Source organism: Zonotrichia leucophrys, chromosome Z (assembly GCF_028769735.1).
Source record: "Zonotrichia leucophrys gambelii isolate GWCS_2022_RI chromosome Z, RI_Zleu_2.0, whole genome shotgun sequence".
In the NCBI taxonomy this organism is placed as follows: Eukaryota; Metazoa; Chordata; class Aves; order Passeriformes; family Passerellidae; genus Zonotrichia; species Zonotrichia leucophrys.
In genome coordinates this window covers 2,343,342-2,363,920 of record NC_088200.1, presented here as the reverse complement: position 1 = coordinate 2,363,920, position 20,579 = coordinate 2,343,342, and the positions used below count along the sequence as shown (strand labels likewise).

Sequence of the window (20,579 nt, the reverse complement as noted above, 5' to 3'; positions counted from 1 at the left end):
TAAAAATACATTTCAAAACCCGGTTTATTTACATTTTAATAACATCTGCAATTACAATTACTCTTCCTTTTCTGAGAAACTGCTCCACTGCATGCAGATCATCAATGTCAGAGCCAGAAATTTCAGAAAATGGGGGACTTAACGTCTACAGACTGTGGGTGCTTTGGTGGAAAGATGAAAAATCCCACCAGCTACCTTGAGATGTTCTGCTCTTCTAAATTCTCCCTCTAAGTAGATTTAATTCTTGTGACACAAGGTCAAGGCAGAAATGGCCACTCCAGGAAGCCAGGGCAAAGTTCTGCAGCTTTCCTTAATTAAATCTCCAGTTCAATTAAAAGAATAAACAGTTTGGATTGCTCATACATACTGAAAGAGGCATATGCACTAACCACTGTGCTGTGTAACTTACTATATATTTATACATACAGCTGCATGAATTTGCATATAACTAAATAAAACTTTAAAGCCCAAAATATGATTGTCAAATTTTAGACTGCATTTCAGCTAAGCTTGCTTTCCATGAATATTCCTCAAACCTTGCATTTCACATTTTAAGGAAGGCTGGAAAAAAAATCACAAGTTTAAAAAAAACCCAAGCCCTGGAAATGATTGTGCTGTGGCCAGATCTCTCCCATTTCCCACCACAGAGAAATCTGCTCCCCAAAAAAAAAAAAAATTAATAAAAGGCTGGGATTTCTTGAGCTTCATGCAGCTAATGATGCGCACAGAAAATACTGCAGAGAGAAAGTGCCAGAAAGAGAAGTTAATTGAATTGCATCAGTCTGCCTGTGCATCTCTCACACAAAGAGGGTTTCTTTCTATTCAGGTCCTAAGCAAGCCTCTGCACAGAGCCCGTGGCTCTCACCTGGCATGACTTCAGTCACCAGAGATCCCTCGGCAGGGAGCTCCCGCACGATCTCATTGTCCTCTTCATTTATATCTAGCCAGCGGCCGCAGTTGAATGAATATTTTTCTTTTGTCAGCGTTTTCAGCAGAGTTACCTTCATTAAACCAAAACACCGCGTGAGTTCAGAGGCTCAGAGGCAAAAAAGCAACAAGATCCTGACAGGTTTTTTGCCAGGGAGGCAAGATCAGGTAGCAGCAGAGAAATAAAACACATTAATAACGAGACCGTGGAGGCTGTGCACTGTAGTGATGCATGGAGAAAAGTCTGCCCTACTGATGGCTTTTCACTCCTCCTTTCTCCAATCATTCCATGGCATTGAGGAACTTTTGAGGGATTCTGGGGCTCTGCAAATGGCTCACCGTGTGCCACTCTACAACCCCAAGGAGCAAATCTGGGATGGGGCTTGTGCTGTGGGTTCTTGCTGATGAGAATCAATGCATTGAGGGAAAAAAACCCAAAAATAAAATTGCAGGAACCCTGAAAAAAGATCTGCAGTAGTTCCCAAAGGAGTAATGAGCCAATAAGGTGCTGCTCTGCAGTGGTCTGTTGAAGTGTGTAAAGCAAGGGTGCGATGAAGGTCTGTAAAATCACAGGTGACAATGGAGAAGGCAGAGAGGGATCAGATGTGCTCTCTTCTGCCTCAAGAAATACAAGGCATCAAATGACACCTGTGGAACAAAGTTCTAAGCAAAAAAAAAAAAAAAAAAAAAAGGACAAAATCAGCCTGTGAAGTCCTTGCCAAAAGCTATTAAGATTGCTGAATGTTTAAATGTTCAAGGGGAGACAGGAAACTTAAAACCAATAACTGGAAAAATAAACCTGCTAAATGCTTTCTGTTTGGTAGGTCAGTTTAGGAAGTAAGTGTCCAACTGAAAATAGTCAAAACCTGAAAGAATGTTAGGAGGAAGTATTATAAATGGTTGTCTTTTTTCTTACACTTCTACAACCACAAACTTATGTGACACAAGAGAGTGGATGTTGGGCTCAAGGGACTTTTGGCCTGACCAGGTTGGCTGTTCTGGGTTCTTGTGATAGAGAATGGAAATCTGACCCAGCATGAAGCAAACCAGGCATGAAATGTGGGAGGACTGGAACAAAGCATCATTCAGGTTTAATCTAATTTCCTAGATGCTATAATGGGTGCAGAAGTGATGGGATTCCTGTGCCATGAGCCTGATCCACCCAGAAAACATCAGAATGGGTGTGTATGGACAGACTTACTTTGCTAAAGTAATGGAATCATTTAGTTTGAAAAAGGCCTAAAATGAATCCAACCATCAAGAAGAACATAAATTCATTTCTTGCATCTTAATCAGGTTTACTTAGACATTTTGGCCAAAAGAGAGTCCTAGACACACTCTAAGTTCTTTTCCTTCCTGAACAAAATTTTTTTGCAGGAAATTAAGATACCACAGGTAAATATACAGCTGTGGAAAATAGAAACATTCTTGCTTATCATCTGTGAACAAACTAATGGGGATGATTGCAGCAGCCCAAAGTCTGACCAGGAATTTCTTTGTCATAAAAGACCCCAGCCAGACACCTTCTCCCACCATGTGGTGACAACAGCAGCACTTGATGCCCTCCTACCCCTGGAGATGGGTGTTGGCAGTGGATGGTTTCACAGCTCCATGACAATGCAGGAGAGCAGGATCTGTCAAAGCACATTAGAGGAGCCCCAGAAAAAGCTCCAAGTGATAAACTGTGATTTATCAACACACTTATTTACAGATCCAGAGCAAGGTGTGTGTTTTGCTAAGAGCTGAGAGTGCCATCCAAGCTGCTCAGGAGGAGCAGGGGTGAAGCTTAGAGGTGAACTTTCTGTCCAGACAACCAGATAGCACTGTAATCAATGCTGGCAGAGCAAAGGACATCAAGAAGCTCACCCTTGTCATCTCCCACACAGAACAGGGCTGCTCTCCTCTGCACAGTCTCCGTGGCCTCCTCCAGCCTGCAGGGGCTCAGCCCCATCACAGGGCTGTCAGCACTTCGGGGCAGGGGATGCTACACTGTGCAATCTCTGCTGGAATCAGGTTCTTTCTTATGGGCATTGTAAATAAGCCACAGAAGGAGTGGGTTTGCCTTTCTGTACAGTAGTGGTGTCTAAGAATAGGAAGTCTTCTGCAGAGCAAGGAAGAAACCCCTGGTAGCAGTGAGATGAGTACATCAGTGGTCTGACATGGGAAGAGTGGGAAATTGGGATTTTCACCACCAGTCCAAGCTGTTGGGAGCTGCCTCCCCCAACTGCTCTCATTTACCACACACAAAATCACACAATCATTTGGGTTGGAAAAGCCCTCCAGGATCATCAAGTCCAAGCATTTTCCCAGAACTGCCCAGCCCAACACTGCCCCATGTCCCCAAGTGCCACATCCACACGGCTTTTAAATGGATGGGGGCTCCATCACTGCTCTGGGCAGCTCTGCCAGGGCTGGACAACATTTTCCATTAAGGAATTTTTCCTAATGTTCAATCTAATCCTTCTCAAGTGCAACTTTAGACCATTTTATCTTGTCTTGTGTCAGGACAGGCACCACAGAGCCCTGCACATGAAGCTCAGCTGCCAGCTGAGGAGCACAGTGACCCAGGAGTGGCACTGCAGAGCTCTGTGATCAGCCTGCCTTTCCAGCTCTACCTTCCTTTGCTGTCCCCTCACCTTATTCAGATGCCAGCCAGCAAAGGGACTTCTCTTCTCGTGCCATATCCGAAGCTTATAAAAGTTGCCGAGATCAGGAAGCTCTATCTGTAAATGGGTAGAAAGGGTGCAACATCTAAGTCAGAAAAGCACACACAAAAAGGGCATCTCTGAACATCATCTTTTAAGAGCTAAATCAGAGAGAATTCAAAAATATCAGCCTATTCCCTGTTTTGGGAAGACAAGCCATATCCATATGCAAGTAAATCATTTGCATCACCACCAAATGGACTGACTTCTCCTCAACTTTAGAAAGATCCAATAGAGTAAAAATCTCATACTGGTGATTTTCTGCCCAGGATTGAAGCTAAACCCCTGGAAAACAATACCAAGCCAAATTTACCACTTGCAGAAGATTCATACCATGAATTTGTCAGTCTGTCCAGCTTCAAAGTTGTCTGAATTGTTGTCTAGCTTCATCTCATCTGACTTCCCTTTGTCTCCATAAATCTGGAAGAAGATGGTGGCATCTGTTCCTGCATTTTTAATGTCACTTGTCCAAATCCACAGAGACCAGGGGTTTTCTAGAAAGAAAGGTTAAAGATACCTGTTTTAAAAAGTGATTTTTATAGGGCAACCTGGTGAAAAACATAATTATCATTGCTTCCCCAGGTAGGTAGAGAGGGTACGATGAAGAAATTCAAAGACCTTTCATCCATTTCTGCACAAACATAATCAGCTGCTGCATGATGTTCAGGAATGAGACTAGAAACATAAATCTGCCATTTCATTTAAAAGAAAATGAGAAAAAACATAAACAACCTCTTTTCAGGTGAACCATATTCTCTTGTTACACTCTACTAACAGGGTTGTGCAGGGGTGTGGCCCAACACTGTAGTTTCACTTCACTTCTCAAATACCTACAACTCCAGCCTCAAAGACCATAAATTCAGGGAAATATTCTTCTGTCCTTTTGTCAGTATCCAGTTACTTGTGCACAGTGCAATGCAGCTCCAGGTAGCTCCTAAAACTTGTCTGATCTATGTCTGGAATAGGACACAGACGTGCTATCACCTCATCCTGAGACAAAAAGCCTCCCAAGACTGGACTAATTATCCCAAAAATGCTTCTTGCAGAACAGGCTGTCTCAAAGGCCACTCAGGCATCCATCCCTAAGGAGGCTGCACCATGTGGGACAAACACACTCAGAAGTACCATATCCTTAGTGGTATCAGTGTAAAGATATTTTCCAAAAGGTTTTGAATTATTTAAATGCCTAAATCTGACACATCTTCAGCTAACACTTTCTTTAATGCTACATGACATACCCAAAGATTGTGGCCAACCTGCAAGATTTTTATCTCAAGTCTTCATCCAACATTTTAACCATAAGTCCAATCCACCTGCAGCAACTTTACATTAGTTTTCATACCAGAATATTGCATATATAAGGGTTCCATTATTTCCTCTAGATGGCCCCTCATCTGCATGCCTTATTGACCATAATGTGTGTCACTTCTGCAGGCCTTGCTGCAGCTACAGGAGAAGGAACAGCTTTCTTTCCTCACTCAGACACCAGCTGAATTATTAACAAATCCTAATGAGAGAGTTGCTAACCCTTTCAGTACACCCGAGCCCACACTAGCACAGCTTGACCTTCAGAGCCCAGAATGGAATATAAAAATATGATGGCATGCATATAAATTAGGTTTTTACTGGTCTTCTCAGTGTTTAACTGTATAAAAAAGAGACAAGAGCTACTGAAAAAAAAAAAAAAAAGGAGGAGGGGAAGAGGGATCTCTCAGAAAAAGTTTTGCCCCTGTTTTAATAATATACAAAATATTCATGATCACTCCTCTCTGAAAAGCACCAGCAAGTTTTAGATGAGCAGAAATGAAGCAAAATCTGTGGATGGCATGTGATGGAGAAGCCTGTTGTCCCTGGGGAAAGCTGCAAGTGCAATTCAGACACCAAAGGCTGCCCTCATCTGTGTGTTTTGGCCTCTCTGACCCCTTGCTGAGGGAAGGGAGGAGTGAAGCATGCACGGAGGGGGAAATGGGACCTTGTACCAGGATTAAATGCTGATAGAGGGCTGTCAGGGAGAAACCACGCAGGGGAGGTGTGGCTGAGCTAGGGCTGAGGCTGCTGGGGAAGGCCAGGCATCTCCCCAAATTCCCATCATCATCATCATCATCCTCCCAGGGCTTGCTGGGTGCATCCCATCCCTTCACCCTGAGGTATCCAGGCACTTTGGAAATTCTCGAAAGCCCAGGGCACAGGGAGGACAAGGCCTGGCACAACAGTTTCCAGGATAACATTCCAGATAAGGAGAGGAGCGAATAAAAAACCCAGAGAATAAACACAAGCTACATATGGAGCTGCAATCTGCTGCGGGAGCAGCTTCTGGATGCTGTGCTGGGAGACGTTTCACCATGGATACCCCAAGTGGGGCTGAAGCCAGCTTTGATCATCTCTGCAGAAAGGGACAGTCCTGTGTGCACAGGGAGATAGCAGGGATGACATAATGGGTCTTTTCTAACTCCGAGTCTTGCACTTCTATAATCTGGCAGCTAAAGGTCACAGATTTCTCAAGGCTAATGCTCTGTGTCTATCTCCTGCAATGCAGTGCTGAGGGAATTAGCCTGTCAATAACAATCAGGGCTGATAATAGGGGGTTAAAGGTTGCAGATGTTTTAGCTAAATGGACCGAGTGCAGGAGGTGCAATGTGGTTACAGCGCTGACTAACATTTAGATAAAGCTTATTCAAATGAACTGCTGTTCAAGCAGGAGCCCACCCGAAGCACTCTCGGATTAAACTGTGTCTATTATCCTAATTAAAATATTCTGTTTACACATGGGCACACCGGCACGGGCCAGGCAGCAGCGATATTTTTTGGCTCGGTGCAGAAGCCGGCTGGAGCTGGAGAATTTGGGGATGGATGAACATGCCCACACGGCACGGAGCAGCTCCTCCCAGCAAACGTGAGCCATTGCCTCCCTCTAGAGAAAAGGCTCTGCACCCAGCACGCACCTGCCACATGGACAGGGCTGGGACCTGTTATTTCTCTAGGTCAGGAATAAAAACTGCTGAAATCAACAAGGAAGAGTTTTGTTTTATTTCTCGTTCTCACTCCCTTCCCCCACCAAGGTTTGTCTCCTTGTTGTATTGTTTTGTTCCTGTCTCAAATAAGAATGCCTTGCTTCTGTAGTGATAAGCAACATGGCCTGGCTTGTCTGCAAAGGTAAGATGAAGCCTGAGGGAGCCTAAGCACAGTGGACCTTAAGAAAATAATTCTTCAAAATATTTAGCAATTTAATTTTATACTCCCCTAAAGCAGTATTTTCAAAGCTGACACCCATGCCCCACCATCAGAAGGATGTGGAGCTGCTGGGGCCAGTGCAGAGGAGGCCACGGAGATGCTGCCAGGGCTGGAGCCCCTCTACTCTGGAGCCAGCCTGGCACAGCTGGGGCCGCTCAGCTGCACCAGAGAAGCTCCAGGGACACCTCAGAGCCCCTGCCAGGGCCTGCAGGGGCTCCAGGAGAGCTGCACAGCCCCTGGGGACAAGGCAGGCAGGGACAGCACCCAGGCAATGGCTCCCAGGGCCAGAGGGCAGGGACAGATTTTGGCCCATTGGGAATGAGGAATTGCTGGCTGGGAGGGTGGGCAGGCCCTGGCCCAGGGTGCCCAGAGCAGCTGTGGCTGCCCCTGGATCCCTGGCAGTGCCCAAGGCCAGGCTGGATGGGGCTTGGAGCAATCCAGTGACTGAACCCACCTGAATCTCTCCTAGGGCCCTGGCCCTAGGCCCTATACCCATGTCACTGAGGGGACACTCAGGAGCATGAGGCCTGTGAGAGGAGGGATGATGGGCACAGGAGGGTCCTGGACACTTGCACCTACTTTTCAGCCTTTTCTGGCGCAGGGAGACCATTTCATAGAGCTCCCGCTCGATGAGGCCATCCCCTTCATCTTCATCCAGCCACTTCCCACATGGGAAGGTCTGCTCAATCCCAGTGAACGGGCAGTAAACCACCACCTGGGAAAAGAGATTGGGACAGTGAGCTTGAATATTCTGCTACTGGCAGCCCACAGGACCTTGGCACTGAAAACTTAAACAAACAAAGACAGAGCTGGAGGTCTTGGTCCTGCTCTCAAAATCAGCATTTCTGGACCAATATGAACCAGACTTGTTGGAGATTTTTTCAGAAATAGCTTAAAAGGCAGCTGTGAGGAGCAAATTCTCACAGCCTGTTTCTGTAAACAATTAGGTTCTCAGGGTTCTCAGACAGTTTTCTCATAACAGGTAAATATTCTATCTTTGGCTGTTTTGGAAAAGTAAAAGTAAGTTTTGAGAACACAAATCTTGGTATTGTAAACAAAAGGAGGAGTTGAAGTTTTCTCTACAGCCTATCAGGAGCTCAGATTTTGCAATATGCATGAAGTGAATTAACACTGTTATAAAAAGTGCCTGATTTGATCAATAAATTGAAGTCGATGCTGACCAACAAAGGTGGGTCATCTTCCTTCACTTCAACACAGACTGGTTGAACAAATCCCAGTTTGGAGTACAGCTACGACTCATCTGTTCTGTTATTCCCATTTTTGCAGCAGTACATCACAATGGGTCAAGCAGGAAGAGGTGAAACACCAGGATGGAAAGGGAATGGCAGCAGGCAGGGTATTTGCAGCAGTCAGAGTGCAGCACAGGCCCTGCACCACACCAGGGCTCTGCAGAAAGCACAGGCTACAAAAAGCCTTCAAACATATCCATCACAAGCTGATTCTGCTTGCCAGGAAAACTGAATTTCCTTATAGCTTGAGGGTAGGCATCTGCCTTCCTCTCCACGCTCTTGGTGACCTCGTACATGATCTACTGTTGCCACCAAAAGCTGGAAAATAAACTCTCCAACCAATTTGCTGGGTTGGAAAGACAAAATTGCTTCTTAAAGATGCTGCTTTCATGGGAGCTTCACCTCAAAGCACGAGCAGCAACCAAACAGAGCAAACATTACACTAATACATATTTGTCCCATTCTGTCACATATTCATTACACTTCCTGTATGCATGAATATATGCTTATTATTTCCATGAAGTTACTTGGATATGACTAGGGGTCTTTTGGGGATTTTTGGTGGTCATTTTGGAACATCCCATTCCCCAAAATTTCCTTATGGTCCTGGATCTTCTGTTGAATCTTCTTTCCTGTATCCAGCTTGTGATGCACTTTTCTTTATCATTCTTTGCTCTGGCACTCCACCTCTGCTCTCAAAACTAAGATATCTCCCAGTACATATTAATCACTGGTGGAAGCAAACAAGGAAGCGTTAGCTGGCACAAAACTTATTAGTCACAGATGCAGGGAGTTAACACAAGGCCACATTAATCTCTGGCATGTGTACTAAGCACTGGATGGTACAAAACCAAACATTACCCACTGATATAGGGATCACACACCATGTACTAAACTTAGAATAATTTTCCAACATCTTCCCCCACTGCTGTGTAGAATTCTTCTCAAAGAAATATAAGTTGTTGAGTAACAACTTTGCCTATTTCTCCACTGCCTCTTAGTAGCAGCTGGGGTCAGCCACTTTCTATAGGGTATTTTTGTTGTTTGGTTGGTTTTTTTGTTTGGTTTTTTCCCTTTAAAAAAAAATTATATTATTATTTCTGAGCCTCCAGAACAGCATCTAGAAACTTCAGTGCAGTCTGAGCATAGATGATAACTTTGAAACGCTCAGCACAATCCAAGGCTGCATTTCTGTCCGGCCCCTTGGGCAAACATCTGAAGGTGCTTTTGGAGCTGAGCAAACAATAATCTCTGTCTTTGTGACTGCAGAGGGGCAATCAACCCAATTAGCGAGTGATTGACTTATGCATCTAACGTGCCTTTGAGGCAATCAGCTGCTCTCGTGTGTGATGTATAATATTGACTTGTTAAACCGGGGATATTGCCTTCCAAACAAAAGCAGACTTATTTATTTATTTTTGAGCTGGTCTGGGCTGTCGGGGTCAGGTTATGAATGGGGAGGATCTGCCTGCATGCAAAACTCCTGGCAGTGTTGGCCCAGTGGTAGTACTCCATGAGCTCATTCCAAACAGAACCATTCCAAACTGAATGATTCCATGAGTTTATGGTAACTAAGCCTCACCTTCTCACAAAACCAGCCAGAGCTGACCCCACAGTTGTCATGCCCAATGGTGACTCTGCTGAGAGGGCTGAGGAGGGCAGCGATCTCCACGTTGAATAGATCTGTCCTGGCACGCTCAAATTCCCCTCCTTCCAAGAAAATCTTCCCGCTGTTCTTCAGGCCTTTGGAGCCATGGAGGATTACGTGGATCTTGGAGTTGGTGCCAGCTCCTCTGATATCTCCGGTCACTACAGCCACGTTGTACACAATGCCTGGAGGAACCAGAAATTTGGTTAGGGGAAAAAGAAAGGAGGAAAAGAGTCTGGGAGTTGTGGCTTTGATTGGATTTATGTTGGAGACTCTATTGATTTCCCGCTGGTCTGTTTTGGCGTCTCTCTTACACACGTTGCAATGCTTCATTTGTTTTTGACCCACACATAATTCTGAGAAATGCACATCTACCTTCAGACTGCCCAAGAGAAACAGGCTTGGGGTGACAAGCTCCCTATTTCATGGCCCGATGGGAAAAAAAATTTCTTTTTTATTCACTCCATGATGCTGATTAGGTGAAGAAAGGTTAAAAAAATTAATTGACATGTATGTAATTTGATTTTGAGAAATTCCAAGCATCAAATAGGTCAGAGAATGCTGAGAAGATGGAGAAGTGTTTCTTTAAACAGTGGTAGCAAAATCTTCAATATCACAAAACTCTGAAAACTTTGGGTTTATTTGTTTCTTAGCCTATAATGTGCTGAAGCCATCAGGACCTCCACAGTCACAATGAGAACCTACAGATCTCAGCAAAAAAGGTTTGGTTTTCCAGCCCAGCTGGAAAAAAGAAAAGTATCTCTGTAAAGAAACCTATTTACATAAAAGTGTCCTTGGGGTTTTTTTTCCATCTCCAACTGTTAGTCTAAGAATGAAAACACTTCTTCCCACAAGCCTTACCTCACAGAAAAGCACATCTTAAACCTGTCTCATGGCATCAAAAACACACCTAAACATTATAGGAGCACGTAGAAAATAGTTGAGACCTAAGCCAAGTTTTTTGATTAAATCAGTCAGAAATTTCAACAGGGACCTGGGATGAAGCAAAAGCATCAGAACTCACTCTCTTACAAACAATTCTGCCTTTGAAATTTACATTAAAAATACTCAAGCATGCATTACTGTTGATGTATCTTCAACAAAATCCCAGAGAGCAGGAAAACAAAATACAGTCATGAGTGGTAAAAGAAAAAGGAGTCTTTTGGGGATTGAATTACATTTATTTCTGGTTTCTTCCCTTGATTTTCCCTAATAAGCACCCTGCAGTGAGGGTTCTGTACCCAGACCACTTTCCTCATGGACGTGCAGGGGGAAATATGAGGACTGCAGATGCTGAAGACCGTGCAAGGAAGTAAAGAACAGTTGTTACATGCATCATCACAGTGTTTGCCTTCGTGCTATTAAATAAATACAGGCAGGACACTATCCAAATAATCTTCTGCCTCGTGACAAGTTCTTTTATGGACTTAGCATCCAGGTTTCTTTTAACAGAGACATAAACTTTGGTTGTATTTGCTTTAACCACATTAGACAATAAAAAAAGACCGATTTAGGGCTCAGCACTGTGTTTCTTGTTTTGTAAAAGGATGTTTAGCTCCCCAGACAAGAAACCAAAGTACAACATTCACTGTTTTGTCCTTTTGGAAATAACAAACACTTTGAGTGCTGGTGAGCAATTTGCTGAAGGTACAAGCTGTATCTTTTATTGCCTGCCCAGCAGCCCCTTACCCAGGTGCACCAGATGATAAACCAGCACGTAGGTCCTGCTCAGCTTCACAGGTGAGGCACAAAGGTGGGAAATGTGCTGGTGGCTCTGGAACCCTCACACAAAGCCTACCACTAGCAGGTGTTTCACTGCAGGCCTCCCTGAGCATAAGACATTCAATCTACTAAAGAAAACATGGCTAATAGCCTTAATTTCCCATTTCCCACCATGGATTCGGGCCATGATTTTACCTGTGGCTTCAGTGCCCCCAACAAGAATGTCCCTCTGGATTTTCCCATCATCTTCGTCTAAAGCAAACCAGCGTCCAACTGGAAATTGGTACACACATTTATTGCCTATGTCCTCAATGATCACCTGAGAGAAAAGAGACACCACGTTGGAAAACAGCATGGGAAAAGCAAATGTTTTACACTGTGGGGTGGCAGAAGAGAAGAAGCTTAAAAATGTACACTCTCAAACTTGGTATTAACATACTCAATGCTCCGGCAGATCCCACTCCACTCCCTAATTAGTGCTGATAGAATTTCAGACAATCAGTGAGTAAAACCCCAGCTTTTTTATATTCTTTCTTTTTTATCCAGTGAGCCCACTCTGCATCTCTTGCGGTGCACGAGACCAGATGTCTCTGCTATCAAGACCAGCTGGCCTGGCCTGTGTTCCTCCTCTCCAGAGCCTGTGCGCTGGCCACACTTCTCCATCAGCTGAACGACAGCTCTTTGTTCTGCTTTGGGAACAGGCTGTGTTCTCCCTCTCTGCTTTAGAGCCTTGTTATAAAATAATGCCTAGGAATTTCAGGGCAAATCCAGACCATGAGATGAGCCTGTGTGACACAGTACTATCACTAGATCCCAGACATTAACTCCAGGGTGGAACCATTGCAAAGGCACTCCTGTTAAAACCCTGTGGCAGGAAATAGTTTCAAATTTGGAAGGATTTGGATCACAGTGAGGTGAAGCTGTGCAAATATCATGAGGTTTAACAAGGCCAAGTGCAGGGTCCTGCACCTGGTCTGAGGCAATCCAAAGACAGGCTGGACAGAGAATGGATCAAGAGCAGCCCTGGGAGAAGGAGCTGGGGGTGCTGGGGGTGAGAGCTGGGCCTGCCCCAGCCTGAACCCCCTGCCCTGGGCTGATCCCCAGCGTGGGCAGCAGGGCAGGGGATCCTGCCCCTGTGCCCCTGGGCTCAGGTGAGAGCCCACCTGCAGAGCTGCCCCAGCCCTGGCTCCAACAGCACAAGGAGCTGGAGCTGCTGCAGCCAGTGCAGAGGAGGCCACGGAGCTGCTGCCAGGGCTGGAGCCCCTCTGCTCTGGAGCCAGCCTGGCACAGCTGGGGCTGCTCAGCTGCACCAGAGAAGCTCCAGGGACACCTCAGAGCCCCTGCCAGGGCCTGCAGGGGCTCCAGGAGAGCTGCACAGCCCCTGGGGACAAGGCAGGCAGGGACAGCAGCCAGGCAATGGCTCCCACTGCCAGAGGGCAGGGACAGATTTTGGCACATGGGGAATGAGGAATTGCTGGCTGGGAGGGTGGGCAGGCCCTGGCCCAGGGTGCCCAGAGCAGCTGTGGCTGCCCCTGGATCCCTGGCAGTGTCCCAGGCCAGGCTGGATGGGGCTTGGAGCAATCTGGGCTAGTGGAAGGTGTCCCTGCCCATGGCAGGGGATGAGACTGGAGGGTCTTTAAGGTCCCTGTCAAACCAGATTATTTTAGAATTCTGCGATACTTTGCTGAAACAAGCTGGGGAACAATATTTCCCTTTAACATTAGACTAGTTTTTGGCATCTCCTGCTGCAATATCTTCTGCTGGACTCCTGAATCCTGTCACAGAGTTACTGTAGTATTTTAAACCAGCAGTGAAGAGTATTAAAGGATTTTGGTCAGAAGAGAAGAAATCAAAATCTCTACTCCTCTGCGTGGGTTATGTCTCAGAGGGGGCAAAAAAATCACTGTAGAAAGCCCTTGACATTTTCTCAACAGTGAGGGAGAATCTGAAACCTGTCCTTTCTGATAAATTTATGAAACCATTCTTTGGGAAACAGAGCTTCCCCTCCTGTCATTCATCCCACACCGTGCTGTTGCCTGTAGCACTCCTGAGTCCTGTTGTACCTCCACAGACACAGACAGCAGAGTCTGCCAGGGCTGGGATTGTCAGCGTGAGAGAGCTGGAGTGCTAGAGACTAAAATAGACGAGGTTTGGGAGAAATAGCAGCACTCCAATGCCTCTCTACCAGCTGATCCTCTTTGGGTTCCTTTCAGTGGGTTTATTATTACATTTAGAGGTGGAAAACCATCTCTGAGTATTAAGCCACTCTGAAAACAGAAAACATGAGAACAGGTTCATCCTGGAGTGACAACACTACAGCGTCCAAGTATTGAAACAAATTACAGAAAAAAACATCTAAAACCAGTAGACAACAACAGAGCTATTTTAGCTCAGTTCTCCAGCTTTCCGTTTGAATTTGCAAAAAATGCAAGGCCAAAGCTGCATTTTATTTATTTACTTAAATATCCTGGCGGCTTGTGGCAGAGTACAGGGTTGGTGTGTTGGCTGCAAGTAGACACTACGCCAGGTTTTGGGACTTGAGCAACCTCACCAACCTCATCAAAAATTATGTCATTACACCTCTGATGCGAGAATGAGGTTCTGTGTTTTTTGCCACCCACTATTTATGACATTGAGCACAACCTCTGTTTTTTACTTCCACATTTTTCATGGGCTGCCAGCATTGTAACTTTTCCTGCATTGTGTGGTGGGGGAGAACCATGTGCTAATATTTGCATTTGTATTACATTGAACTATCCTGTTATTGAGGATTTACAAATATGGGGTCATGTCTTCTGTGGATTAAAGCCAGCTGTGTTAAACTACATCAGCAGAGGAAAGAAAATGAGACCAGAGAAGAGTCACAGATTTCCCCTTTTAAAATATTCCTTCAACTATTATACTAAAAGCTGTAATACCTTCCTACCCTGTAGCAGGAGATTAAAATGAAAATGGAAGAATAGGGTCTTTGTGGCAAGCATATCTCTTTTGCTGAGCCAATGACAAACCACTTAAATTTGGGCAAGCTATGAGTCTGCAAATTTTCACTGTGAACAGATCCAACAGATAACTCTTGGATTCTGGTATTTTTATAGTCGTGGTAATGAGTTAAGCCAAGAGAATGAAATGATTTGTGTTCTTCTCAGTAACCTGTATCACTAGCAATTATCCTTAAATCTCTTGCTACCAGACCACAGAGAGGGTGAGATATTTTGAGCCCATGAGATGCTTATGCTGAATGTCTCAGGAGTAACTAACCTTTGCAAGGAACCAGCCAGCAGAGCCTCCCTTGTTATTATGCCCAATATTAATTTTTCTTAATTTTCCCAGATTCGGGGCATCGAGCGTGAACTTGTCTTCTGCTCCTTTTTCAAAGTTGTCTTTGTCATTGTCCAGTTTCCTCACACCTGAATGAGCAAAGAAAAAGTAAAAATAAAAGAAAAACAAACAAGCCCCACAACAAAACAAACAAACATAACAAAACAAAAATATCCCCCAAACAAAAAAGTAATAAAAATTAACTCCAAGGAGGAAAGGGTTACTGGCATACGCATGTTTGTAAGTGAAGGAATATTTAGGAATGTCAGAAACTCACCACTGACTGAATCAAATATTCCCTAGATATCAGCTCTCTGCACCCAGGATTCAAGGTAAAGGCAGAGGACTTTCTATTCTAATAAAAAAGGTACCTTTTCTCAAGCCCACAAAAGACCAGGATTTCCATTCTAATGTCACAGTTACTTGCAGCTCTCAGAGCTTTCAGAAATATATATCCAGATGGCTCTTAAATATTTTTTTTTTCATATCACCACATTTCCCTTTTATTTTTACTGTCTTTGAAAATCTCCAAACTGTTCAAGAAAGGCTTTGGTCACAAGCTGCAGATTCTGACATTTCAGGACACGGAATTCTTTGCTGTATCCGAGAGGAAGGATTTATTTTCAAATTAGGACCCAGCCAGGGCTGTTGGCTTTTTCCTGATCCCACAGGGGTTTGCCTTTATGAAAAGTATTAAAGCTGTGCCCCCGTTTGCAGCCTGTGTGATGCTGTGAGTGGGATGAAACCCACCCAAGGCTCCAGTGCAGAGAAAGAGGTCAGTGGGCAACTCATCCCTCTTACCTTAGAGAGGATGAATCATCCTCTAGGGGTGTTATTTCTCTGTGTGGATAGGACTGAATGCCTGGACACCCAGCTAAGATTCAGACTCCCACTTTGGGATGTCTTCAGGGAGATCAGGTGAATCCCCCAGTGAAACTCTGGAGGATTAATCAAGGATGAGCCCCATCCACCAGGTTTTATAATCTGTTCAAGGACACTTGGCAGATATCATATCATTATTTCTTGAATTTGACAGGATAGATGCAGTGTAGAAGTGAGAGAATATTTCCTCCCTGGTTACAGGAATCTCCAGCAATCTCCACCCACTTCTCTTCATGGCCCAGAGAGCTTGGTTTGGGCACATCTTTTAATATTATTCAATTAATTAAAAAAAAAAAATTAAATTAAAGTTTCCAGACCACTGTTGCAGTACAGTCTACGTTTAAAAATAATTACAATATTTCTAAAAAAAGCTATTCAAACCCAACTAATATAAACCTTGCTTAAATTATTTTTACAAGTGGCCGAGCAGGCTCAGCCGTCACCTCCACCACAGAGAAGGGATGTCATTATCCCTCCAGGTACCTGGAAAATGAGACACACAGCTCCCACTGCATTCCCTGTAAATACTATTGGTGTTGGACCCTTCAGTGGGTTGGCACTTTCTCCACTGCTTTCTGCTGGTGGTTTATGCTGTGTTTTTCCCAGAATCTGCTTTTTTTTAAGGTAACTTGAGTCATGCCCACGCCCAGCCACAGCTGCTGCATTGCAGATGCACCTTCCAGGGGCTGTGGATGTGAGGGCCCCCACACCATTTGTTGTGCCTTTCACTCAGCCAAATCATTCTGCATTTGCCAGATTGCCTGTGCGTGCGTGTGTGTGTGTGTTGTTCAGATCACAGGCCTGCAGAGCAGGAGGAAATATTTTAGGAAATGATTTGCATTTGAATACCTGTGTCTCCTTTCTCACCGAAGATATTAATGAAGACATCTGCATCCGTTCCGCTGCCGCTGACTTCACCAGTAAAAACCCGGACCACGTATTTGTTGACTGCAATGAGGGAGGCAAAAATCCCAACACATTAATAACTCAATGGTTTGATGCAAAACCCAACAGTACAGACCAATCCAGGCTGTGCTGGTGCTATCTTGAAAGCATGGCCTGAACTGTGATTCTCGGTACAATGACCCCCTTCTCCACAAGCGGAATAAAATCCATAGGCAGGATTCTGACACTGCATATTCACTGCCCAGGGCAGGAGGACAGATCACTTGGTTCCTGGCCTTCACACTGAAGAGTGAAATAGAAGAGAAAATGAAAATTTTGATGTGGATACAAAGGACCTATGGACCAGCTCTGCTTTTTCCAAACATCGATGAGTTACGGAGTCTGCCCAAGCTCAGGCTTGACCCCAGCTCTGTCCTGGAGCTATTTTGAAAGTTTAGTTTATACCAAGCAAGAATTTTTGGGAAATAATATCACAGTGATAGAACAAGGAACAATGGATTTAAACTGAGAAAGGAGAAATTTAGACTGAATATATACGGAAGAAATTCTTTCCTGGGGGTGTGGTGAGGGACTGGCACAGATTGCTCTGAGTTGTTGACACCCCAGCGCTGGGCATGTCCAAGGCCAGGTAGGATGGAGCTTTGAGAAGCCTGGTCCAGTGGAAAGTGTCCCTGTCCATGGCAGGGAGTGGAACTGGATGGACCCAAAACATTCTGTGAGTCTCTGAAAGGTCAGCCACACTGCATGGAACAAAAATGTGAAAGTGGCCATTCTTTCCTTAAAAAAACCCCCAAAAAAAAAACAAGAACAAAAAAGAAAAAAAAAAAAGAAAAAAAAAAGAAAAAAAAAAGAAAAAAAAGAAAAATCAGTCATCCAGTCTTTTTTATTTAATGAAGAAACAGTAGTAGACCCAGGAGCTGTAACACTGTGGAGATACATCATGTATGGCACCAAACCCCTGTGGATGAGGCACATCATGGACATTACACACATCATGTCAGTGAATTTGAGAAGCAAGTTCTTCAAACAGATCAGGGTGGGACCCACTTGGTTTGCAAGGACAGCAAAAGTGACCTCAGTTTCTTCTGAAATCAATGAAAAAGTTTCCATGATTTTCAGTGTGACATTATTTGAGCCAAAATTTGACCCAAATGTGAGCAACATTCAAAATCTGCCACTAAAGGCACCTGACCACCTCCAAGCAAGCAGCCATGGCAGACACCTCGTGCTGTATCTGCAGTGAAAAATGAGTGTTTGGAGGCAGGCAGCAAGGCACAAAACAGTTGAAGATGAATGCAAAATCTGCTACTGAGCAGTACATGATGTCATACAAGCCCTGGACAGAGTTCCTGTTACCGAACCCTGGGTAGCTCATACTGAGGGCGGTGTGCAATGTCACTTCTGCATTTCTGAGTCCTGGGCACATTGCTTCTGTGAAAGGGTCAAATGCACAAATCTCCTCACACACAGATCCTTGGCAAAAATAGAACTTCCTGCACCACAGAATCATGAAATCATTAAGGCTGAAAAAGACCTCTAACATCCTAAAGTCCAACCATTAACCCTGATCCTTGGTTTGCAACCCTTTTTCCCTTTAGCAAGCACCAAGTGAGGGGATAATCTTTTCTGCACTTCCCAGCCAGATACAGAAATGGATTCTCTTAAGAGCCATGGAACATCACCAACACTGGGTTGCCGCTCCCAGAACAGATCCCCCACCTCCTCCCCCATCATCAGTGCATATTAAAAGTTATTCCAGAAGACAGCAGAGACCTGGTGCACGTGCTCCCACAGAGGCAGAGGACGTGAGAGCAAAGGGATGAGGAGCGGCTGTTGGACCATCCCCTGAATTACAACGATGCTCTCAGCTCCCAGGGTGAAGAGTGCAAGGGCAGAGCCCAAACAGAAGGGAAAATCACCTGTCACAGTTTAATGAATGTGCTGGGAAAAGGCTAAAAATCGAGCTGACATCCCTGGCGCCTCATCGCAAAACATGCCATGGCAAATAAAATAATAATGATAAAACTGCAACAAATACTAAATAACAAGAAAGAGAAGAACAGAGCTGGGCTCAGACAGGGGAGAAAATGCCTTAATGATTCTCTTTAACAACCTGCTAGAGATACACCAACACCAAAAGTGTTCATTTGCATTAGCAAAGTGTGGGGATGGTGCAATTTACGTCTCCTACTTGGCCACTAAGCTGCTCTAACTAAAACTGACCCATTGTACCTTGCAGTCTTTAATTACAGACCACATTTTCCAAGAAGCTTTGCTCCTTGCACCTCCTCTAGAATATTTAATCTGATGTCAGTGATTAATTTTCCACTCCACTTTTTGAGAGCCAGAAGAACCTGACAGGATAACAGGATCCTCAAAAGGACAAGCTACAGTGGCTTAGCTTACATTCCCCTTGCAGGAAAAGGCTTTATGTCTCTGAGATACAGAGACTCTGAGCCCAGAGGGATGTCTCAATGCATGCAGAGCATCAAGGAAGACATGCAGAGAGCAAGTCCATGAAAAGCAAGTGAGCAAACACAGGGCAGCAAGGGCACCTTGCATGGCTACTGCTAGGGCACATCTGGCCAGCAAGGAAAGTGCTGGTAAAATTACTTGCCAGATCCAAAACCTTTAAAGGTTTCTCAGCATGGCTGTATTTCCAATCTAAGGTCAGGAATGACATGTTTTGATCTTCTGCTTGGAACACCAAGGGGTCCCAAGGGTTCTGTGCACACACAGTGCTGCTCTCAGGGTCAGCATGAGGGGCCCTGAGGCAGAGCTGGTTCCTGAGCCAGGGATGGGCCATCTCTTTGGACAGGTGGCACTCACAGGGCACTGTGCTGTGAGGGTTTTATGTTGTCCCCTCTAATATGAGCATGGCTGTGGTGTGTGGCATGCCCTGGCATGGCTCTTTTCCACATCTGTGTGTTTCTGTGGGCAAAACTACTTCAAGAGCATTAGAGGTCCTTGACTTAGAGCACATTCCTGCTTCACAAACAATGCCTAGCCTGTGCTCATAAGGTCTTTTCTTTGGTTTTTTCCATCTTAACGACTCTGAAATTGGATGCTCAAACCTGTCCCCACACCTGACCCTTAGGTCTGCTTTCAGAAAAAATTTCAGCTCCTCCATCTTCAGAAAGCAAACCCCGAGCCATGCTGAATTTTTGCCAGCACTTTGTCCCTCTCTAAGCAATTTGACATTCAGCTGCAGCAAGGAGAGGAGCTCTTCATGCTGTTCAGGGGTCCTTCTGTGCTTCGTACATCAGCACATCTTAGAGAGTGACATGGTGGATGAGCAATTTAAATGGAAAGGGATGCTGCCTCTTAAAAAGACAGCGAGGATTCAGCTGCTAAAAGCATGCAAGAGAAAGCTCTCACTGCAGCCAGGAAGAGATCTGCCATAAGTCAAGTACTCTTCATTTTGATCATGGGTGGATGTTGTTCCCTATTTTTTAAGCCCGTGGCAGAAGCATCTTTTCAAAAATACCCACTTGGCTTTTTTGTTTTTTTTTTTTAAATTTTATTTATTTTTTAATTTTTTTAAATCCAAATACATGGCTCTGACTTCATCAGTAAAACACAGATCAAGATGTTGCCTGGATATCTTTTTTTTTTTTCCCCTCCTGAATGCTTCTCCTAGCACTGAGAACATGCAAAATGTTAATGTAAAAGCTGTGCCTCCACCGAGCAGTGCACAGGCTCACTGCAGCACAGGCACGGGGAGGGGAGCTTTCCTAGGAGCAAAATTAGCAGCTTCAGAGGCACGTACTGCAAGATGCCAAGAGCAGAACAGCCAACAAAAAAATCAGTAGGAAGAGCAGTAGCTATTTTCTCTTGTCTTTCCACTTTCACATTGCAATGCACAAGTGTAAATGCCCTGTGTGGTAACAGCACCTTCCCTTTCTTCACAGTTGTGTGTCTGCATTTGAAGGCATTGCCAGGATGCCATCTCTGGGAGACTGTGGGGTGGCACTGATGTGACCCTACTGC

General features: G+C 44.7%; 1 protein-coding gene across 1 annotated transcript in view; it reads right to left on the bottom strand.

Moving 5' to 3' along the window:
- Positions 1-20,579, bottom strand: part of LOXHD1 (lipoxygenase homology PLAT domains 1) — a 171,045-nt gene that overhangs the window by 95,507 nt on the left and 54,959 nt on the right. The window contains exons 5-12 of the mRNA XM_064736029.1: positions 16,533-16,631; positions 14,742-14,890; positions 11,679-11,802; positions 9,696-9,946; positions 7,443-7,578; positions 3,966-4,126; positions 3,564-3,650; positions 866-1,001 (exon numbers count right to left, since the gene is read on the bottom strand). Coding sequence (XP_064592099.1) covers positions 866-1,001; positions 3,564-3,650; positions 3,966-4,126; positions 7,443-7,578; positions 9,696-9,946; positions 11,679-11,802; positions 14,742-14,890; positions 16,533-16,631 — 1,143 coding nt within the window. The remainder of the gene's footprint in view (positions 1-865; positions 1,002-3,563; positions 3,651-3,965; positions 4,127-7,442; positions 7,579-9,695; positions 9,947-11,678; positions 11,803-14,741; positions 14,891-16,532; positions 16,632-20,579) is intronic.